Source organism: Onychostruthus taczanowskii, unplaced genomic scaffold, assembly GCF_017590055.1.
Source record: "Onychostruthus taczanowskii isolate IOZ18803 unplaced genomic scaffold, ASM1759005v1 scaffold55, whole genome shotgun sequence".
Classification (NCBI taxonomy): domain Eukaryota; kingdom Metazoa; phylum Chordata; class Aves; order Passeriformes; family Passeridae; genus Onychostruthus; species Onychostruthus taczanowskii.
Genome location: NW_024503124.1, coordinates 4040829 through 4064907, shown reverse-complemented (window position 1 = coordinate 4064907; position 24079 = coordinate 4040829). Strand labels below are relative to the sequence as shown.

General features: G+C 43.1%; 1 protein-coding gene across 2 annotated transcripts in view; it reads right to left on the bottom strand.

Moving 5' to 3' along the window:
• Positions 1-12539: 12539 nt before the first annotated feature.
• The window catches only part of EFEMP1 (EGF containing fibulin extracellular matrix protein 1), a 45696-nt gene continuing 34156 nt past the window's right edge, over positions 12540-24079 (bottom strand). For both annotated transcript variants that reach the window (XM_041417275.1, XM_041417276.1), the window contains exons 6-11: positions 21257-21376; positions 18964-19083; positions 17450-17569; positions 15883-16006; positions 15567-15762; positions 12540-13766 (exon numbers count right to left, since the gene is read on the bottom strand). In XM_041417275.1, the coding sequence (XP_041273209.1) occupies positions 13608-13766; positions 15567-15762; positions 15883-16006; positions 17450-17569; positions 18964-19083; positions 21257-21376 (839 nt within the window). In that variant the 3' untranslated portion in view covers positions 12540-13607. The remainder of the gene's footprint in view (positions 13767-15566; positions 15763-15882; positions 16007-17449; positions 17570-18963; positions 19084-21256; positions 21377-24079) is intronic.

Genomic DNA, 24079 nt, shown 5'->3' with positions numbered 1-24079 from the left:
AAACAGCTATTTAATGGTTATTTGGGCTTTTTTTTTTTTTAAACTTAGTGTGTTAATTTTAAGAGGTGTTTTCAAGTAAGAGAAGCAAAAGCAAAGCAGTGATTCATAGAGCCTCTCTAACAAAGAACAAAGCTCTGGAAAGCTCCAAACTGCTGGAGGTGCCAAGCAGAGAGTCCAGATAGTGGAGAAAGACAGGAGAGGTTTGTTTGACCACAACTTGTCCATCATTAAAGCATCTCAGCCACTGAATCCTGTTTATCTTTGCTCTCTGAGAAACTCCAGGGAAAAGCCTTGGAAATCTTGTTAGAAGCTGGATGTTGATGAGGTCTGAACTTGCAGCAGTGCGGAGCGTGGTGGACAGCACACTTGAAATAAAGCAGCAGCCTTGCAGCTCCAAGTCCTGTGGATCATGGCTGTTCCCCTTTGGCATGGTGCTTTGCATTTTTGTCCTCAATTTCAAAGCAAAACTATAAATAGGAGTTGGGAACTGTGTGGATGTGATGATTGATATGTTGTTTTTTTTTTTTTTTTTGCTGTTCTCACCCACTTGCCTCGTAAAATAGGTCTAAGCTTAAATTAAGAGCCAATGATGAAGCAGTTTGTCAACCCATGCTATGTCCTTGATCCATTTCCAGTGTGTTTGGCTCCGTCCTCTTTCTGTGACAAATGTCACTGGCTTCACCAGGCCTGGGTCAAGCTGTTTGTATGGATGTTTGAAATTTTACCATGAATGCAAATACTTATTTCCTCAAAATGACTCATTAGAAACCCCCAAATGTTTCAATTATTTTTTTTTTATCTTGGGGGAAAAAAAAAAAATCTGTATTATTTTTTGGGGTATGAAGTAAGAGCTACACCTTGATATAGGTCCTCCTGATGAGAGGAGATATGACATATAAAATGAAGGATGAAAACAGCAATAAAAGGTTTCTGGGGATGATAAAAATATGATTTATAGTCAGGACCCAGTTATAAATCTCATCAGCACTTATTATAGCTATACTTACACGTTGCTACCTTGTTGAAAGAAAAGTTAGTAAAGAATTCAGAGTGGTGTTTAATTCACACTGTTACCTGCACAAGTTGCAACTGGCTTGAAAAGTGCCAGTGTTAGTAAAAGCAGGAGAAGTGTGGTAATGGTTTATATTAATAGGGCTGTCTGCCTTTTAAAACTGTAGTCAACCCTGTTTGGGGTCTGAAATGTGCAGAACATGTAAAATTTTTATAGGGTAGTAGCAGCTGCTCCCAGTAACAGGTATTTGCTCCACAGCTGGTAACAGTTCAGTGATTCAGCTGCAACCTTTGATTTATTTTATTGTCTCATAACTTCATACTGTGTGTTTGGCCTTGATCTTGTTTCAGGTGTTGTCTTCAGAGCATCCCCAGCATGATCTTTATAAGCTGTTTGTAAGTGTTTGTGTGGTGGGTGGAAAGAGCATCTGAAGGAAACCAGGAATTTCACAGTGGTACTCCCTGATCTTTAGCTGTGTCGCTGGAATGATCTTTATCAACAACTCCCAGCATATAATTCCCAGGAGAGGTGATACTCTATCCTTCTGCCTTCAGAGATCCCAACCCAGTTCTGAAAAAAACACCTTTTAATAAATGATTTTTAAATTGTTATTGGTGTTTTCAGGATATTAAAAATGGTTGTGTGTACAGGCAAATAGAAACACAAAGCCAGGGCAGCAATACCCAGGGTATCATTAACTCTGAGCTCTTTGCTGAATCTTCCCTCAGTGACTTTTTTCCTTTAGTATTGTACCTATTTTCCAATTCCAAGCAATTGTTGGGTAGTTTCTACCTGTGAAATCCTCAAGCAGATGTAATTCTGAGCCTGCCATGGGCAGAAAAAAATCTAAGGAGGAAAAAAATCTTGTATTTTCATCCTGATACTTTTGAGAGCAGTGGCACATGGCTGGACTTGCACAGCAATTTCTGCTATAACAGGGGTACAGTGCAAGATGCTGATGGGCACCAGCTAACTCACAACCTTTAAGGAGGCTGTGAAAAAAGAAAAAAAAAAAAAAAACTATGCCAAGAAAATCCTCTTTTCACTTGCCATGCCACAAAATGTTCAGGCCGGGGCTGATTTTTTAACCCTGGGAAGAATTTGAAGCCTCTGAGGTTTGGGAGCCTCTGAGGTTTGTGAGCTTCTGGCCCTGAGTGGCTGAGCTGGAATAAAACCCAATTTCTTGGCTGACTCTGCAAGGTTTGGGGTTTGTTGGCTTCTGCATTGGGATCCCTGGCCAGGGCTGGCCCTGAGCACCGGTGGCCTTGGTTACATGCAAGAGGGAATATGCTTTTGAGGATTGCAGTGCAATGCTGCTGAGGGTGCTTTTGTGGCAATCTGGGGGCTGTTCAGCACCTGCCTTGAACTGAGTGGAAGTTAATGGATGCTTCCTGAAGGGGCTTTCCCTTCCATAACCTGCCCATGGCATCTCCTAAGCTCACCCTTGGAGCTTGGCATGGCTGTGCTGCAATCCCTGAATTCCTGAGGTGCCTGCCTGTGTCCCCTGGCCCGTGCTGCTGCTGGCAGGAGGGGCTGGGACACCCTGTGTGCCAACTTGGGCTGCTTTTGCCTGGGACAGAGTGGGCTTAACACTAAGCAAATGTCAGAGCAAAGCCTTGCACAGATTTATTCTCATTCGGGGAAATGTGCAAATCTTGGCGAGCACAAATATTTGAAAAATATTTGAGGGAAGGAAAATGAAGGATTAGTGCACACTCATATCATAGCTGGGTCTCCAAATGGAGTTAATTGTGGATTTGCTTCCTCAGCCCTCCTGCTCCCCACAGGTTTTCCTTGACTAAATGAATTGTGAATCCTGTTCCTGTTGTCCGAGTTAAGTGGAGTGAAACCTGCCCTAAGTAATACTGGGGGGAAGTTTCAGTTGTAATTTTTTTATGATGAGCTTTGCCATTTAACATCATTAAACTCAGTTATCACAATTAAGTTTGCTCTAGGGCTTTTCTTGGTGCTTTTTTTGGGTGTTTATTTAGTTGATTCACTTTAGTTCCTGAATGTATAGAGTTTTAATGTTCCTAATTTTGTCAACCTTCTAAAAAAATTCAGCTTTAAAGAAATTGATTCTGAGAGCTTCCCAGATCAGAGAAACAACACTCTTGATTTCAGCATGAAGAGTCTGGAGTTGTTAGTGATTAAACTAATGAGCTGTATAATTATAGCACAGACTGAGGTGCAGAGGTTTTGCAAACCATTCTTGCCCAGTTGCTGTAAAGCCAGTGCTTTCTGCCCTGCTGTTCCAGAGACTCTTTCCATGCAGGAATTGATTACATTTGCAAAATTTTCTTGTAAAATCTTTTCCCTTGTAAATATATTCTTTCCACACATCCAATGCTGATTCAGTTAGAAATGGGTTTGCATTTAGAGGAAACTTTTTCCCTTGTTCCAGGTAGAGCCTTTCTCACGGGTCCCAGACTGGATCTGGTAGGCAAAACCTGTGTATAATTATTGCCATCATCATGATTCCTGGTCTCCAACCCTTGTTGTCTCTGGATCATGGCAAACAGATGGTGTTCAAGTTTTATTTGAAGATCTGACAGCATTGGAAATGAGGCAAAATGAATTCAGCCATCACTAATAGTAACAATGCCAAACCCTCAGGAAGTTTCTTTCCTCTTCTGCTTTTCCATGGTCTTCTTTATAACTCTGTTACACAGCTGTTTCATTTGAGTGGTTTGACCAATGGTTTTGGAGGTGCATCTGCAAAATTTTCTGGTGTTTTGTGAGCTGAGTCAAGCTGATGGTGGTTCCTGTGCACACAAGTGTCCCTTCAGGTCTGACCATCTTGTTGGTGTGTACAGAAATTGGATTTAATGCTGGAAAATAAAATCTCCATAAAGTAGAGTTACTGTTCTAGCAAGATAAATGCAGCATTTTAATTGCATTTATTATTTGAGCCCAACCACTTGTGTATTAGTAACTGTTTTCCTCACAGAGGTAACCAGCAACAACCACAGGCATTGAGCTTTGTTTGATCTAATTTTTGGAAAAATTGTTTAGCAATCACTGCTAATAGCTGGCTGATACTTGCATAGCATCCAAGTTCAACTGTACATTTGCCTTTCACAGGGCAGACTTGCAAACATGATCTGGCACCCAAACAGGCCTGTGCTAGACTAAAATTATTCATGTGTAGTTGGATAAATAAACAAATTTGGAATTTGGAGACTTTCAAGATTACTGAATATTTTTAATTGGGTATCTGCCTTTTTAACTTGGAACCACTCGGAATGGTCTTGAAACCAAGCTTTTAGGCTTCAAACAGCATTTATTTGTTTCTAGGTTCAGTATTTGTGATTAATTAATGGATTTCATGAGCTCAGAACAGTCTTGAGAGGGGGAAAGTCTTCTCCAGGATAATGGATATATCCAAGTGAGCAGGTCCTGCACTCTTTACTGTAAACTTGATGCCCCTGAAATGTTGATCTCTATTGCACTGATGGTTCTGTCCTGCTCTTCAGAGAAATGTTCTTCCCTTGATGTCTGAAAATCACACGAAAGGTGTGTGAGCCCTTAAATGGGAACAAGTGCCTCTGCGAAGGGTGACGTGAGGTGAAAAGGGGAAGTGGCAGCGCAGGGGCTGTGCCGGCTCCTGAGCTGCAGAGCATAGCAAATGCTCCAAATATCAGATGTGTAAGTTGAAATTGCCTCAAGGCAGCTTAATCTTATAGGGGAGGGATTGGCATGGTGCATAAACCAAGCAGAAATGGGCCTTGGCAGCCGCAGAGCAGCAGCGGCAGCTCCGGGACAAGCTGTTCTGAACACTTTATCGCTCGTGGGCTCACGCTTGCTGCGCTGCTGACCTGGGCAACGTCTCCTGGTTTGATCTCGGCCTGATATCCCCCTCAACCAGGCCATCCTGTGCCTTATCCCAGCCTGAGCCAGCTTTCCAGGGAATTCCTCCTTGCTGCCTGGGATTTGCGGTGTTAGGGAGCGCTGCAAAACCACCCCAGGGCGGTGCAGGAGGTGGCTGAAGCAGCCTTAGAGCTGCTTCAGAGAAGGGAAGAAACCAGTGTCATGGAAATAATGCTTTCCCAAATACAGGCCATTCCCTGCCTTTTTTGGGGATGGGGTGGGCAGGCTCTGCAGCACCTCTGTGTTCAAATCTGCTTTGGGCGGTTTGGTGCCTCAGGACTCATTTCTGCTCTGTGCTGGGACAGTGTGGAGGGGTCACTGGGGCAGGATTAAAAGCTTTTTTGTTGTTCTTCTGCATGGTTTTTGGCACTGGGAAAACCTGTAGCTCTTGCAAAACGTTCAGCATCCCTGAGCTTAAACACTATCGTAACATCAGACCTCACTGGATTTTGGCTTGGGGCTTGCATCCGGAAGTATTAAAATGCTTGTGTTAGACAGGAATGTTACCCTCGATATAAATTTCCATATAAAAACCTCGACTTCTTGTTTCTCCATATATTCCCCCTGTTTGTCTCACCCTGATTTCTTTTTATTGCTGTTTCTGCTTGGCCAACACTGCTGTGGTCCTAGCTGCATGTCAGCCTTTGAGGGAGCTCCTACAGGGCAATGAGGCTTTAAAAATGAATAAAATTTAATATTTAATATAAGGAGATGTGTGAGCCATGAGTCGAGGGTGATGTGGGGGAACCCCACAGACTTCTCCCAGTGCCTGGGTGGCCACAGCTGTGGGCTTTCCCTGTGGGATGGGGCACCCTGTCCCTTTCCCTGCACTCTCCTGGTGCTGCTGTGCATTTACACCTCTGAAGCCTCCTGAGCTCTGCACTGGCGAAGGGCTGTGTGGTTGTTGGCTCCAGCCTCGGCGCTGCAGGGCATGATTTCAACCATGTCTATGGAGACCAATTTTCAACATCAAAACAAACCAGCGTAAGTGGAATTTATATTACCTTTTAAAAACTCAAGTCAACAGAGCTGAGGGCTCTGCTTCGAGGAAGCCTCTTGGGTTTGTTCGGGGAATTACTACAAATATTTTACGTCCTTTTGGGGACTCCAGGCAACCTCAGCAAGCTTCTGCTGAAGACAGCTGTTGAAATACCCCAGGTTAAAGTCAGAGGGGGTTTGGGGCTTGTGGTGTGAGGCAACACCCCCTCATCACAAAATACTTCTACTGCTTGAAAGCACTGTCTAATTTTCAAGGCCAGGTGATCATTCTAAATTTCTAGAAAGTATTTTCCCCCACCTGAAGCACAGTATATTTTCATTTTGGGTGACGGTGGCCAGGAGCAAGCAGACCAAAAGCCTTGCTCCCAAGTGTCTGAATGTGTGCAAATCTGGGTGATCCCAGGGGCAAAGAAATATTCTGCCCTGCAGAGCTAAAAAATATCCCTGCAGCAGTATAACAGCAGTGGGAGGGTTAAATTTGAATAAGAATGTGCTGTGGTGGAGGATGTGTTGTGATGCTGCCCAAAGCCCATTGAAAAGACAGAGTAAAGAAGGGCTGGGGGTGTTCCACCCTTCTCCAAAATGTGATTGAACACTCAGTGCTCAAATTCAAAATAATCTTGTAAATTCAGTAATAGAGGCTAAAAACCAGAATCTGGAAATTTTATGAGTATGTTTTATTTTTTCTGCTGAGCTGGTTAATGCTTATCCCAGTCTGGGGAAGAGAAACATACCAAGCTACTGAACTTAACATTTGCAAATAGCCTGGTTTAGGGATTTTGGCCTAGGTACAAGCATCAAATTCTGACAAGATGAATAGTGACTTATGTGCTTTCTTTTGTGCCAACAAGCTGCCAGCTTAAAGACACGTTTCCATTACCTGGGTACCTGCAGGCAGGTGGATTTGGGTGGGATGTTGGTACTGAGTGGATCTTCATTTCTTTCTGTATCCTACCTGTAGCAGCTATGTGAGTAATCCTTCAGGAGAGCTTCATCTGCATCTTTGATTGCTGTGGGTGTGATGCCTCTCCAGCTTTTCTTTACACTCATATGCAAACAGCCTTTGTGCAAAGCACAAGGTGAAGCTTCACAGGAGTGGCACTGTGGCCTGTTAAGTTCTGTCACCCCAGAGAATGCAGGTAAAAAAAATTTAAAACAAGGAAACCTATTCCTGCAGAATGTTTACTTGTGTTAGAACTGAGCAGCTTTCAGCCTGGTGTGGTTGATTGTCCACGGAATGTCGGTGCTTTACGGGACATGTTCACTGTACAATTCAAATCTTTCCTCCTCAGCATACCAGAGCAGAGGCAGAAATCTCCTGGCCCCATTAAAGTTTCATGTTACTATTTTGATCCTTGTGATTTGGTTTTTAGTACAGAATCACAGGCCTTGCAGAGAGTTCTTGGCATGTTGGTTCATGTTCCTCTGCCTACCTACCTCTGCCAACTTGTAGAGCTCTCCTGAAACAAAACAGTCCTACTGAATATTGGGGTGCAGTCTCTGGACTGATACTGGGTTGCAAAATTGTCTGAAAGCAGCTTTATTTTGGAGAGAGAAAGCAGCAAATGCAAATCTGTTTTAATCACTCCAAGGATCAATTCATGCTTGATTAGTGTGTGCAGAAACAGCTTTCCTGGAAACACCATTGTCTGCAGTGCTCTGGTTCCTGCTGCCTTCCCCCAGGCAGTGCATTTAAACTGGGCAGAAGAGAAATTTTTCTCCCTTGAAGGTGACTTTTTTTTTTTTGCAAGCATTTTCTGCTGGCTGAGTTGGCTTTGATGCAGTTGTGGCCGCTGCTGAGCTGGGTGTGATATTTGGGCACCGAACCCTGTGCTGGCAGCAACTACACAAAAACCTCACTAATGCAGGCCATGGAGGCAGCACCAACATGCTCTGTGCAGGCTGCTCCCTTCTTCCTTTGGTGGCATTTCCAAGTTTTGGGCATTTGGCATCAGAAGAGCTGGTGCTGACGGCAGAGCTCCTGGCAGGGGCGTGCAACAGCTCCGGAGCTGCCGATGGCAAACTGGAAATGCTTCCCCTGTGCCTGCGGGTGCCAGGGGAGTGGCTCCTGTCCAGGACAGCCACGTATTTAATGGCTCTTGGGAGGCTTTGCTGTGGATGTGTGCAGTTAAGTCTCAGCCTGCTCTGGGCTTTAACATTCCCTGCATCCTGCTGTAAGAGGGGGACAGGACCCAAGCTCCAAGCTGTGTTTATGCTGTAGCGCATTTGCACAAGTGTGCAAAGGTTCAGCTTCGTTCCCTGCTCTGATCCCCAGTTACTCCTGATGCTGGATTAGCTTTGTGGAGTTGTGGTTTCCTCTTTGCATGGTCTGCCATAACCCTGATGCTCTCCTGGGAGGTGGTGGTCAGTCCACAGGCCTTTGCTGTTCAAATAAAGCTGGGATAAATTCCTGCATGTGCATCACTTTGCATTTATCCCCTTTGGTTTTATTTGGCATTTCCTGCTCAATATTCAGAGCACTGTAAGGGCTCTGTTTTCCAGAGGATGCTCATCTTTACCTGAACAACTGGATATCATTAGCAAAATGTTCTGTTCCCCTACTTTTATCCACTTGTTAGTCTGGGGCAGGTCCTTTGATATGTTGCCTGTAAGAGCAGCTCTGGCACAGTGCAGTTGTGCCAAATTCCTCCTCCAGGCATGCAACAGAAAGTTTCACTTCATTTTTTTTGCCGTGGCATTACAGTTTTTTCCTTGTCTCCCTGATGTGTGGGTCCCCCCCTTGGCCCCATCAACCTCCTGGGATGTTGCTTTTGCTGTGATTGGGAGAGTTTTGATTTGCCAGCGCAGGCGTTTGCAAGCTGCTCCTTTGGCCTGCCGTGTTTGTTTTCACCCCTGACCTTCCAGAGCTCAGGAACATTTCCATTTGCCGTGTTCATGTACAGCCTCAGCTTCTCAGAGAATGACTTATTGATTTTAATAATGCCTTTTACCCTGCTGTTTTGGTATGTTGGCTTCCCCTCTGCAGCCCTTGCTCCGAGCTTCCAAAATTTGTTTGTTTTCCTAGTTTCCATGCCGCCTGCAGGAATTTTGCTCTTTTGACTTCCCACTTGGGTGTTTGTTGTATATATTCTGTATAGGAAACATTCCTGTATGTTGCACAGAGATACTTCAGAAAAACTCCAGTGCAAGAAGAAAATGTGACCCTCCAGAGGAGGTGGTCACAGGTTCAGATGTTTCTGGAGTGGCACTGGCAGGATTTAAACCTTGAGGTGCCTGTGTAACTTCCATGGCTGTGGTTTCAGAGTTTAACAGCATAAATGTGTTGCTTTTGTCAACCCAGCTGGCAGGCTGCTCCATTTGAAAGCCTTTTTGCATGCTTGTTCAGGTGTATGGATGGGGATGGGCCATGTCTTTGCTTTGGGAGTTTTTGTGGACTTGCAGAAGCTTTAGTGGGTGTCTTTAGGATTGGGGGGAGAGAAAAATAAAGAAGGTTTTGTTACAGCAATGCAATGAAGTGCAGCAGAGTGTGTTTGCAGGGCAGGGGCTGCTGGAGTGCTTAGCTGAGAGCTGCACCTTTTGAATGTTTATCCTGTTTGAATATAAATGTACTCTGTAGTTAGGTAAAAGTTACAAAAATATTATTGACATTAAAAATTATTAATTATTCAGATGCATTTCTGTGAAGGAGCAGGGATGCAGAGTGCTCATGTTGCTTCTGTGACCAATTCTGGATCAGAAAACAAAAGAATTGATCTCTTGAGAAAGCATGTGACTGACAGAGTGAAGGTGTTTGCAAACAAAACCTGGAGCTCACCTGATTCCAGTATTTTGGTCTGCAGGAAGTATTGCTGTGTGTCTTGGTCCCTCAGTCAGCATCAAGGTGATTGCTGAGATAGCAGAGAACAAATAAGGGGTGCCTTCAATGCTACCTTGTATTTCAGTGACATTTTTCTGCTGAACAAATACACACAGTAAGTGTGAGACTTTAAGGAGATAATTTGGAGATGACTTTAAAAAAATTACTTGTTCAATGCACATAATCAATATCAATATAAAACAGGATTTCATATCTTTTCCCATGCAAAAGTTACAAAAGCTGTTGTACTGCCCTTCAAATTTGCTTTGGCAACTCTAACCCAACCCTGTTTTATTAAACAGCTCTCTTTCCTCCTAATATATACAGAAATGTTTGCTGTATAAACATCTTAACTAGACATCTGCTTTTCCCCAGATATAGAACACAGTTAACTTTTTGCCCTATTCACTGGGGCTGATCACTTTTTTCTGCTGGCCAGATGAAATAAAATTGGGTTTTGTAGCAGATGCAGCCCAGTTCAGTTTTGCATGACGCAGGTGTTCCCCCAGCTGGGAAGTGTGGAATTGTGCCATTTTGCTGAGATGATGGGGAGGTTTAGATATGTGAGGGCGTTAAAAATAATTCTCTGTGTTAACAGTGGGCTTTGTCCCTGGTGGGCTCCATATGCTCAACAGCTGACTGGGCCAGCAGCTGTTCTATATTTTATTAGGAGACTTATAAAGTTAGAAACACGGATGATCATTCAAAACACAAGCAACTCTCTGCAGCCATGGAAACGGGATTCAACAACAAACTTGCATTTGTGAGCCTTCCAAGCAAAATAATCCCACTGCACTGTGTTCAGGTGGTCCTGGGGAAGTGAATGAACTTGCATTTTGATTTCCTTAAGTTCTATTTCCTCAGTCCCATTTTTTCCCCCTCTTTTTTCTCCCTGTTTTCTGTTTCTGAGAAGATACTAAACTTTGCATGTGATCCTGATTTAGATTCTTCTCCAACATTGACAGATTTATATGAGAATCCTTCCTGGAGTGTGCTTTTGCTAATGGTCATGGCAGTGGGACACAGAAGGCTGAGCAAACACTCTGCTCTCATATAATTTCTTGGGATTCTAGAGTCCCTTATAATCCAAGTAGCTCTTCAAACTCTTGTTGCATGTTTGCTGCACTTCTGTACAATTTGTAGGGAACAGGTGAAGCTCTGCTTGCCTGGAGAACCAGAGGACCTGTAGATTTCCCTCCCAAAAACATGCAGTTTTTTTGGTGTACAAAAGCTCTCCTTGTTCAGGCTCTGAACCGTCTTCTCATTCTGACCGTGGGCTCCTTCATGCTCAGTCATGTACCCCACCCCTACCCAAAACAAAACCAGCCACCCCCTGCCAGTTTCTGCTCAGCTCCTGTTTTGGTTTGGAGGGGCTGCTGTTTTTCCAGCTCCTGGCTCTCATGGAAGTGCTGCCCACACCCTGTGGCCTCCTTCAGGCTCAACCAGCCTGCAGAATAGTGACACGTGGCTGGATCTGCACTCCTGAGTTGTGTGAAAACTCTGCCACTTTGGGCTCTCAGTGGTCTGCTGGACACCTGGATATTGCAAACAGACAGGGGGCAGGGCAGTTGTGTGTAAAAGTGGATTGAGCCAAGTATTCTGCACAGTGAGGTGTGCAGGCTGAGGATGACCTGGGCACGTGTGTGAGGTGCCTCTGCTGCTTCTGCCCTTGAGCGGTGTATAAATATTTATATGTATAATGGTCAATGTTGAGTTACTGTCGGATAAGCAGAGTTTTAAAAGGAAGGCTTAAAAGGGCTGTTGGTGAAACTGATATAAAAACTGGTAGAGTAAATCCTTGGGGCAGAGCCTAGCAGCTTGGAGACTTCAGGGATGATTTGTGATTCCTTTATTTGCTCCAGAGACCAGCCTGATGCCCTTCAAGTCTGGGGTCTTAAGGAGGCAAAGCCACTTGAGCCTCCTCTGGGTACCTCTCAAGAGAGATTTGCCCATAAAAGCATCAAAACTGATTTTCTTGGAGAGTGGGCAGTGCTGAATCACACAATTTGGAAGTTAATAGTTGGTGTAAAAGAACACTGCTGATGTTGGGGGTGGAGGGAGGTGCCTGAGGGGTGGCACAGCTCGTGAGGAGAGCCTACATTGAGAGGCTAAGTTAATTAAAGGATGTGTAGAGGTGAGCATGTGCCATTTGCCACAGGAATTGCATGGAGGCATCTTGTTCGGTGCTTGTGTGGAATGAGGAGCTGCCTTTCAGACCGAGTGGATTTGTAGCGATGAATGGGGGAGAAAGGAGCTCCCTACAAGCCAAACTCTGTAGCAGAGACTTTTCACCATGGCACACCCCAGTTAGATCCCACAACAGAGCAACTGGATTTGTCCTGGTGAGCCCCTCCCTGCTGGGAGGAGTGTGGAGTGCTGGGGGTCTCACCCCACTGCTTTGGGCCCCAGGCAAAGAGAACGTGACCCAGCACCAGCACCATTTCCTGGCCTGTGCTGCAGCCACGTGCTCAGAGCCTTTTGGCAGATGAAGTGTTTGTTTAAAGCCACAAATGACTTCCTGAAGGAATGATCATTGGATAATGGGGTCCTGCTCTGCAGTCTGCCCGGGCAGGGGGATGTGTTGCCCTCAACCACAGTGGTTGTGGCCTGCTCTTAAGTTTTGTTCTGGAGTGAACTTTTATTGTCAGTAAAACTAAATCTTAGTAGGCAGCAGGCTTGTTCTCCTACAAAGGAATTGTGTTGTGAATCTTCCAAGAACTCATCCTGAACAGGATGACATCTGGATCCCTCTGACTGTTCAGACCTCAACATTGCTTTGCCATCTCCCACAGTACGTGACAATAACAGCAGTAGTAACAAACTACCTCAAAAGAGACCAAATACAATATGGTAAGAGATCTTTATTAAAAATTTTGTACATCAAAGGATTAACTACTACATTTTTAACAAGAAATAAGATTTTACATATTACAAAAGATGCTATTAGTTCTTGAATTAGAAATAAATTTTATGAACACTGTACATGATACATCTGAGTTGTAAGAGCAAGAACAGGACCGAGTGCCTGAAAGTGATATAACTTAATAAAAAAATGCACTCAATTCTTAGTATACAACATAATATTTCTGGAAAATAGTATGTTAACTTCAGTCTGAAAATGCTGCCTCCCTCTGAGCAGTAACTACCAACAGTGTTCTCATGGACATTTGTGCCCTGCCTGGTGATTTCCCATTTGGAATTTCTGTCTTTGTTGGAGACGTTTTCTTCCTATGGTCTGTTTTTCTTGGAGAGAGCATAATGTTATTCCATGGTATGGTTAACACAATCTGCATACAAAAACCTGATGCAAAGCATTTCTCACAATGTTACTTTACCTCCAACCCAGATTAGAAAAACCAACTGTGATAGCACGTAAATGTCTACAGAAATAGATTTTTTTATTTACTGTTACCTTTTGTTACAAAGCAGTTAAAAATGAGAGATATATTTTAGCTTATCAGATAACCGTTACTTTGTGTATCATTCATACTACGTAATTTTTTTCTTTTTTGAGATTCAGTGTAGCTGCATTAGAATTTAAAATAAAAACAAAACAGAAGATCACTTTTAAATTGCATGACCTATTTGGCTAGGAAGGGTGTGTGAAGCTTTACAGGATAGTATGAACATACAGTTCTCATATAAAAGCATAGTATGTATCTAGTCCAAGGAAGGTAATAAAAAAAAAGATTTAAATCTTTATACAGAAAGTGACAATGCCCATGTTATACTATGGAACACATCTACTAATTTGGAATTACAGGTGTAATGTGTGAATAAGAGAGATCAACTTACTAAACAAATTCTTTTAAAAAAAAGAGAGCGAAATCTATAAATAAAAATAGTAAGTGCTTTCTTTCCGGTAATATTCTTTGGCTGCGGCGGGTGCCAGCGGCGCCGTCGCGGGCACTAGAAGGCGTAGGGTCCCACGATGATGGTTAGCCTCAGCACCGAGCTCGTGCGGTAGTTCAGGCTGTTCACCGTCAGCATCTCCAGGTCCACGATGTGCTCCCTGGGGCCCGACAGGGACTTCACCAGCACCAGCATGGCGCTCACCGCGCTGGTTTGCTGCAACGACAACGGCGAGGCCCGGCTCAGCGCGGCCCGCGGCAGCTCCCAGCGGCGTCCCTGCTGCTCTGGGTCTCAGCACAGGCCGCTTTTAACACTTCCAAAGGGCCGTGACTAATCTCACACCTGGCTGTGCTGCAGGGAGAACTCCACCTGACCGAGGCCCACAGGAATAAGCTGTGCTGTAGAATCTGTTCCTGATTATGCTGACTCCCCCAGAGGATGTGGGAAGTGGTAATCTATCCCAAGACGGTCTTTGTTTTAACCCCCATCTACCAGGTTTTAAAATAGAGAGAGAACAAGTAAAATAAGAGCCCTAATGTCTTTAACAGTGAGGTAGTTTGTTCAGTGGAAGGAAATTCGAAAATCTGTCTTGTGGCTCATACTCCAGAAGTTGTGCTGTCCTTGTAAATGCTGGGAATTTTTGTTACTGGTGTGTGCCTATTGCTATCCCCATCTTGTTTTGCTTCAAAGCTCTTTTCCCAGTCTGGGGTTATGCTGCTGCTTTGTCAAACAGCTTTGTCTTTTCCAGATGCTGATAAAAGGGCCAACTCCATCTCTCCTTTTGCCTACTACAAATATTTTCTCCCCATGTCACGTGAGTTGGGTGCACAGATGAATCCAATCCATCTGCTGCATCCAGCTCAGCATTTTACTACAGTAAAATAGTAGTAAATACAGTAAACAGTAGGACTAACTTCCAAGTAAGCTTTTGTTTACCACAGTCCCCTGGCAGGAATAAATACGTGCTTCCTTATTTAAGGCCTGTGATTTCTTGTTAGGTGGCAACAAGAGGTGGGAATTGTTACTCCAAGGGTCAGTCTGAGGGCCATATGGGGTCTAACCCAAGTAGGACCTGCAGTGATCTTGCTATTAAGTGAATAGATGTTTGTATTCTAGGGATAGTTAGGGGGTTTTGATGTGTAACCTGTAATCCAGTGTTTTCCCCTGGATTTGTTATGTCACAACAAATAATATATGGATGAGTAGTTCCCACCTTGGGTAAACATGGTGTAAATGGCAATACCACAGCTTGGTACACTTGTTGTGCTATCAAATGCCCATAATCTCCTGATTTGAAGGAAAATAATGGAACATTAAAATCTCCCAATTACTGTATTTCTGATAGAAGATTTTTGTGCTGAATCTGTTTTACTGAGTGTAAAGCCACATATGAAGGAAGGATTTCCCAGGAATTTGTAAATAATATAGGGGTTCAAGAAAATGAGATTTCTTCCCAAAACAACCCTTAAAAAGCAGATGTTATAGATACTCCCATTCATGTGTATCTACTTGAAGGTATCCCACTAACAGGAAATACTGCTATCCCAAGTATTTTGAACTTCCTTGGTTTTTCCTATGGGAAATAAAGGTTTAGTTATGTCTCAAAACCACTCTAAGTTGGCCTGAGTTTAGCTTGGGATGGGGCAATGATTTCTAGAATGCTGTTATTGATTTCTTCTTTTGCAAAATGATAAGTGTAATTAATGTAATTGTACAAGGAATCTTTCTATAATTGTGTCCTAAATAAATTTATCTGAGGTGTTGGTACAGAGAGGAGAAGGCAGGGAGCTATTTTGTGTGAATCTGACATAGGTGTCCCAGGATTGCTAAATATTCCTGAGTTGAAAGAAACAGTTGGAGTCACAGTTCAGGGCTTTCAGGTAGGAAAGTAAAAGCCTTGTTAAAAACTTGGTAAGGAAACACCAAAAAGCTGCTGAACTTTGGGGTGTTGTGGAAGCCTTATGGGGACCTTTGGGGTTGGTGTGGAGGCAGGGTCTGAGTGCCCCCAGTACTCACCCTCAGGTAGAACTCTCCGTTCTCATTGCCAGACTTGATCCTGAAGGTGTTGATGGTATTGGGGTAGATGGTGGTGGCCTGGATCTGGAAGATGTCGGAGGGCACGGTGCGGTCGGAGCGGATGCTCATGTACTTGTACACCACCGAGTAGGGCAGCTCCCGGCAAATGGCGTTGGACACCGGGCACACGCAGCGGCTGCCACACAAACAGGGGGAGGAGCACAGGAAAAGGCATTAAAATACAATGTTCTGGCTCGTTCCATCGTGCCCCTTCTTGAAGATGAGCCTAAAACACAAGATTTAATTTTCCCCTTACTTCTCCGAGGTAAGGACGTAGGGCTCTTGACAAGGATTTCTGGGGTAACAACGGAACCCGCCGTGGTAATTCCAGCAGATTTCATCCTCTCTGCATTCATTAGTGGTCTCACACTCATTTATATCTAGGAGGAAGGAGGAAAATCAAAGGAAAAGGAGATGGAAACGGGGTTGCTACAAAGGTACTTGAAAAACCTGCTTGTCTGTTGAAACCCATCAGCTTTCCTTGTCCTTGTCTTGTTTTCTGGGACCTGGCTATAAAGGGTTTCTCTGTGCAGAAGTGGAATAAACTTGCTTATTGGGTGTTAAACAAGACTGAATGTTTTTAGCTGAGTGGAGATGCACATTAATCATATACAATGCAACTGTGGAAGTGCTGTCAAGTTTATAATTAGCAAAGAATGATTTTACAGCCAAAGGTGTCCTGGAGACAGAGGAAAAAAGTCTCAAGGAAGAATTGTGATTACCTGCCTTTTGCAGCTTCTCAGTTGTTATAACTTGGGTTTCATGGTCTAAAGTGCTTCATTAATGGCTACATTTTCACCAAAATAGCTTTAGAAGGAATAGTGAAAACTGGTTTATTGTTCAAAGTAGAGCTTCTTTTGCCTGCGAAAAGAACCCTGAAGGGAGGTGGAGACTGTGAGCCTTGCACTGTTTTAATGCTCTATTTCTTGTCAGTGCCAGAGCCTCACTGTCTACCCACATGGTCTCCTAAATTTCATACAGTCACAGAAAGGCTTTATCCAAATGTAATCTCTTGGAAGGCACAAACAGGTTTTTAGATGCTTAAATCAACCATCCTGCAATGCTCAGTGTCAGCTGCTGTTCTTCAAAAGGGAAAGAAGTTAATCAGGATTTTGTTAGACAAAATACTGCTAAAGAAGAGTTATTTTTCTCATGCTTTCTGGCCCTAATTATCACACCTCTTTATTTCTAAAAATATGTTCTGTTCAATCCAGTTCTGCATTACAGAAGCAATAGTTCTTGCACTTAATATATTGTTCTGCAATATTCTCTAGTAAGATGCAGAGACTTTTAGCACCACTGAGAAAAAACCACCAACTTGAAAATCCTGGCATTTGATGGCACCTGGCCAGAACATTTATTTTTCTACACATGAATTATCTAAGCTGCTGAAGGCTTGCATTTTTTTCTCCTTTATCAGAAGAAACATATCTTTAATTTTTACTGTGACAGGATTTAGGAATCTCTCTGAAAAGGAACATGATATAAAGCCATGTTTCATGTCTGTAAAAAATGACCTGGATTTATTCAGGGACATTGATCTCGAATTTAGAGCCACTACCTTGACATCCAATGCAAGTTTTACCTGAGGGCTGCAAAAACTGAAATTTTGTCCTAGGAATCCAAAGGACTTGGAGTTTGAGCTGAAGGATTCAAATGAGATTAGAAGATATTTAATGAATCATCAAGTGCTTTTTCAACATATCTTCTGCTATCAGCACAGTAATCCTGTCATGCAATACAACCATTTAGCTAGCAATCACCCTTAGCCTGAAGTGGTGTAAATAATGCAGGGCTGAGCCTGCCAAGGGGAGGGCACTTACCTTGGCATGTCCTGCCTCCTACTACCTGGTATCCTTCAGGGCACACGCAGGAGAACTTCCCTGGCTCGTTCACACACTGGTACTGACATAGGTAACTTGAGGTTCTGCACTCGTCAGTGTCTGCAGAGAGCAGAAGAGCTTTGTGTTATTGGCTTTTAAAATGTACCTTGTTACAGAACTAAATATAATAGCTAAATGCTTGGGGGAAAAAAATATCTAAAGAGAACTATCCAAAACCTGAAAAGTGCTGCTTAACACCTTGGAAGGGTGAGCTCTGCTGGGATTTCTTTAGTAATCCTCCAAAAGAAGTTTGGATTTGAGGAAGCAGAAGCTAAATTAGACTTCAGAACAGGTTTGGGAAAATAGCTCTTGAAATTGTGTATACTTGCAGTATTCCAAAATGTGATGACTTTGAGGAAAAAACCCACAGCTGTGAGATTAGTTAGTAAGGCAAAAATGTTGCCTTTGTACTTGTGCCCTACGCTCATGGAGTAGCTCTCTGGGAAAGAGGGAAAGATCTTTTTTTTTTTTCTTCTAATAATAATCAGTGGATACCATTCTCCTGCTTCTTTATCCTTGTGCATCCATCAGTCCCTCGTGAGGGAAGCCTGGTGTGAAACAGAACTGAGCAGTGTATGCCATCAACAGGAAATGAATTTAAACCCATCAAGAGGAGGGGTTGGCTTGGAAAGCACAGACCTCCCTCCTCCTATCTCTGAGCTGAGCCCAGCTCTTGGGCTGGGCTCAGGGCTGTCCTCGGAGGCTGCATGCTTGCTGTTCCCTGTTCTGTTCAAATAGGATTAGGTTAAGCAGCTTGGCTTAGCAGAGGGAGCATCTGTAACAGCTCTTCCAGCTCACTGGGGAGGGCAGTGCTGAAGCAGGGACCTCTCTGCCTTCAAGGCTGGTAGAAAGGATGTGGGCTCTAAGGGTGAGGTCATCATGTGTCCGAAAGGAGATTAAGGCACCCCTGTGGAGCCTCTGGCAGAGGAAATAAAGTGTTGATTGTATAATCGAACAGGAGGCATGCTGTTTGTGTACACAGGCTGCAAAGCACCTCAAAAGCACACTGGTGGCCCCCTTAAAATCAGGAATTGGAGGTTTTGTTTTCAGAGGAGCCTAACAACATACAAAATTGCCCTTGTTTTTGGTGTGCATTCCTTTCCAATTCATTTAATGATCATCAGCATTAGACCACCCACAATTCCAGGGAGTTTGTGCAATCAGGGTTCAGAAACTCTTTCTTCCCACTTGGGATCCGAATTGCAGCAATCTCTGTCTTGTTTTGCACTTGCTATAGAGAGACCCGTTCCTACCTGTACCTGAAAGCAGCTGCAGCTACTCAGGTATGAATTAGCCTCCTTTGTACCATAAAAAATAAATATATTAAGGGTTTTGGCTACAAACTCTACCCACAGAGTGTCTCCACTTCTATTCTGTCCCTTAGTTCACAGAAAGGCTTCAGGGCAAACAAAACCAAAAAAAATTGCTTTTATAAGACAAATAACAAGTCTCACCTTCACAGTTGATTCTGTCACTGCTTAGCTCAAAGCCTGGGTTACACTGGCAAATGAAAGAACCCAGGATATTGTAGCACTGCTGTGCACATGGGTTGTTGGCATCACATTCATTTATGTCTGAAAGGAAAAATGAGATGTTTTTCTTGTGTAGGTGGTAATTAGGCTTGGTGGATTAGACCTTAGGCTGGGCCTGTTGCTCAGCAGAAGCTCAGCTGGCTCAATCAATGTAGATCTGCAGACACTGGAGCAATGTTAGATCTGTGCTTTACATTCCATGTAAAAATCAGTATTTTTCCAGGAATGAGAGTTATTCTAATGTGTGATGAATTCTCCCAAAAATGTTTAATGTGGCTATTAAGCTCCACATTCCAGCGCCTTTTTTTCAGGTATGAAATGCCAAGTCTCTATAAATAATTGATATAAGGAACACATACTGATAAGACCTCTCAGCATGCAGTGGTTAAGATTTATTTGAGCTATTTATTACTCTGAAAATTTGTTCTTTTAAATTCCATTGCAATTATAACATGAGCCTTTGAGGCCAGTAGAGTTCTGCAGAGCTCTAAGGCCTAGACCATATTGGGGGAAGGTATTTTTCTGTGCTACATTTTCCATGGTGTTGCCCATCCCAAGAACATTTTGAGGACACTGGTATGAGAAGAGAAGCCATTTTTAATGGGAAGTTTATATAAGTCTAATCACCTCTGGAATCTATAGCCCTTGTTTGGCACAGACTGTTGATTAACTGCTGCTCCTGTCAGTCTGTGGATTTTAGTGTTTTCCCTTATAGTTCCATCCTGCATGTTTTCAATTCATGTTTGTGTTTATCAGATATCTCCATGAGAAGAGAGCTGTGCTTGGAGAAAAACCTTTGAGTTCATGGCTTATAAATGTCAGCAACACTGTAAATTTACAGATACACCTAAAAACTGACGGAGATGAGGCACTCAGAAAAATGAAACCAATGAAGAGGATATGAATTCTCTGCATAATCAACCTCCTAGTCCTGAAAATGAATGATAACAGGGAAAACTCATCACAAAGTCTTTTTTTCCCCTCTGAGTTCATTTCTGGCAACAGTGCAAAGGATGTACATCATTCCTCCTCCAATACTACCAGGAGGAATAAATTCAGTGGCCAAAGCCCCAGTTCTGTTCATTTTCCAAGAAATATTGACCCATTTTCAATACAGGCAGAAGTTGTGACACAAATGTAATAGCTGCAGCTGTCAAGTGCTGCTGTGGCAGATGGGAGAGTTTGTCTTGATGCAGCAACCATCCATTCATAAATCTTCTCCTTAAGCTTTCCTCCCCTTTACCTGGTAGAAATGTGCCTGATGAGGCTGGGAGGCTGGAAAGGCAGGAAGGGAGTGTTTGGTGAAGTGCTGAAAGAATCCACCTTCCATTTGAGCCATGGAAAGGGACAAGTCAGTGACTTTTGTCACGTGGTTCTGTTGTGTCCGTGGGCAATTTTTAAAAACCTATGATTTTAAAAATCACAGAACCAAGAAATTCCTGTCTCAGTGCAGAGCTGTGCAGTGTGCCAGGGTGCTTGATGAGGGTTGGCAATGCTTGGAAGGGATGGTGGAAGCTGGAAAACACAGCCTGATTTTTCTATGTATATGATATACATTTTATATACACAAATTACATCTTTAAAGAGCTGACCATCTCCATCACCAGTCTTTTGATTTTATAGCCATTCTCTCTGTGATTCTGCAGACAGAATTACCTTTCATTATTCCTCTCATCCTTCTAGAACAGATGTTATGATTTAAACTGGACATCAGTCTTAAAGTTTTACTGTGCAGCTTCCCTTAGTGTTTTATTTCTAAGGGCAGCATCACTGCTGAAAGGTCACTCTTAGCGACCCTTCTTTCAATTTTTAACTTTTTCTAGATATTCAAATGTGACCTAAAGGCTTTCTTTACCATGTGCTGAGGGTAATTACCCTTAACTGCAGAGGTACAGTACTGATTCCTTTGATTCCCAGTTCTGGCCTGTATTGTGTGGGAATAATATCAGGAAATAATAAAGCAGAACTGAAAGAATAATTCAATCTAGGATTAAATACTGAATATAAGGCTTTAGATGTTGCTTGGAAATCTGCTGTGCCAACAAAATAAGACATTCGAGAAAGCTCTAAATTCTTCTCCAACCCTCCTGTAACTCTCTGAGAGAGCCTCTCAGTGCAGTCTTTTCCTGCCTGGTGTTGATTTCCTTTCAGTTTGTGCAGGGCAGTCGTGTGCTGGTGCCTGGGGGGCTGCAGGGGGGTCCTCAGCAGTCCTTACCTACGCAGGTGTGGTTGTTGGATGCCAGCTGGAAGCCAGCGTTGCACTGGCAGTAGTAGGAGCCGGGCGTGTTCACGCAGCGGTGGTGGCAGTACGGGGGCAGGGTGCACTCGTCGATGTCTGGGGCACCAAAAAACACCAGTTAGTTCACATGGAAGCACAGCACTTCCCTGCTGCTCTCATCTCTGAGGAGAGTTAGTTGCACTTGGTTAAAAGCAGGAGGAAAGCTTATGTGAGCTGGGCACTGCTTCCCTGGATATTATAAGATACACTTGAACTTTTCCTGTAAGTGACTGGTTTGTAACAAGTTTTATGCTCCTTGTCTTCTCTGTGCATTCCAACTTTATTTTATTGACTCAGTCCTGCAGTAGTGCTTGTTCTGGTTTATTTTGTGTAGGTAAAACTCAGTGTTTTGTTCAGCTTTCCCTGATCCCTCAGGATCAGACACGGTGCTGACCAACACAGCCAATGTGGCTTGGAGCTCATTTTCCCAAAAACTCGCATGCAGCACTTCTGGCACGTACTAAATCTTTTCAGCTCCATTAGGAACAGTCCAGATTTTCTATGCAAGTACAGGGGAATGGCAAGGATAGAGAATTAATGAGCCTGAAAAGGAAACAGGTGGTTGTGCTTCCACAGGGATCCCCAGACTCTGCCTTTCTCCCCAAGGGTTTTCCATTGCTCCCATTCCCCTGGCTGCCTGTCCTGGATCCCTTCCCACCCAGCAGCACCACCCCTGGCTGTGCATCTCGGGCACTGAGAGCCTTCCATAGCCTCTCCTTGCAGGTCAGCCCTGCTTTTGAGGTGGAGCAGTCTGCCTTTCCAAGAGTCAGCATTCCTGGTGTGCATCGGAGCAGGGCTTTCACCTGCCTGCCGCGCAAAACGTGCACCACCCCGTTCCCTTACCCCTCTGCATTTCAAAAGGCTTCCCTGTATTCTGGAGGAGACAGTGGCTCTGGCTTTGCCTGGAAAACATGTTTGACTATTCCATAATGGTGTGTGTGTGAGTGCAGTGGCTGCCTTGAGCCGTGGCGGCTGCAGCTCGGTGAAGAAATCCAGCGCTGTGCTCTGGGCTTGTACACAATGGGACATTTCAAAGGATCAACACTCACACAAATCAGACCAGTATTCACTGGAACAAAGAAAGGCACTTCCCACATCCATGCCAGATCTTGCATTTCCTACCTCCAGCTGTTTCCACCATAGATGTGTTTAAAAAGAGGCCAAGGCTTTTTTTTTTTTTTTTTTTTTTTTTTTTTTTTTTTTTAATAATGAGGAAAGTATTTGTTTTAATATCAAGTGAAAAACTAATCTTTAGAAGTTAACCATTTCTTTGTCAAATTTAGGGCTGAATTTAGTGGAGTGTTTTGGATGATTCTGAATGAAAAGGCTTATGCTGGAAAATTCCTGGCTAATCCATACAGTAGCAATTGTCACTGTAACTCTTGTAGCAGAGAGAAATTTGGAAGTAGAAATGGAATAAATTAAGGAGGCACAGTAGATTTCCATCCTTGACTTTTACGGGACTAAGCTCTTATAAGTAACTTTAAAAAAATAGGATTATACATATGAGCAATGCTTTGGTACATTTATACACATAAATGCTTTCAGGATCTGGCTCTTATTCAGTGGGAATTTTCCTTGTGGGATTAGGCACATCAGCTCTGGGCAGATCTAAGGGCTGAGATTCATCTGATCAATTGGGCCAAATCTGTTTGAAGTGATGCTGGAAAACAATTCATTCTCCCTGCTGTACTGCATTTCAGAAAAGACTCATTTGGCAGTATGTGAACCAGCAAATACAAAAAATAATTAGAAAAAAGTCAGAAATTGTTAGTGAATTTAGATTAAAATCAACCAATTGTTAAAAATGTGTCTCTTTTTCTCTTTCTACCTTCAAGCCAAAATAGTCTGGAAAAATTTCTTTCAAATTTGAGAAACATTTCCTCCCATATGGAGAACCTCTATCAAGATCTGGCCCCAAGAACATTTTCTGGCTAAGCTGTTATAAAATCCCTAAAGACAGGCTTTATTCTGAAATGCTGACAGTACTAACTGTTGGGATGTACTTGTAATTTAGGTCAGTGTGTAATATGTAACACAGGTGTTATTCTTGGTTTTGACCTAAATAGGAGAAGGGAAATTTTACTTTCCAGACCTCTTCATGGATAGATTTAGATGCATAAATATGTTCACATTTAGGTGTAAGGGTCTATCACTCCCATTTCTTCTCACTTCTGTCCTGTTTCCTGACTATCATTTAGGACCATGGGTCTTGATATCAGAAGTGCTGTTGCATGGCAGTAATATAATTTACCTGCTGTATAAAATATCCAAATAAACCCCAGATAGTAAAAAAATAAATGCCTGACCTTCCGAAACTATTCATTTACCTACATTCCAAATTAGTCATCCTACTCCTGCACGGAGAACTGAGAAAAATCAGATGCACCTGTGTTTACACCAATTTGACAGTTTGAGGCTTGATCTATGTCTCTTAGGAAAGAGATAAGAATTTTTATTCTTATTATTTCTACAGTCCTTGGACTGGAATCCTGAAGAAAGAGCCATGCCCAGAAATTGAACTTATTCTAGGTCTGTACTAAAATCTTCCCAGTTTCTTACCTGGAGCCTTAGCGAGAAGAGAAGAGATTAAGAGTAAAATAAAAACAAATTAAGAATAAAAATTTAAACATACTTATGCACTTTGAAATGCAGGATCCCTGAAAGAGGAAAAAATCCCAACCTCAAATGCTTTTCTCCCAAGCTGCATAAAACCAGTGCAGTGTCTTAGAAGAGGCTGTCTTGAATATCACCTCCTGA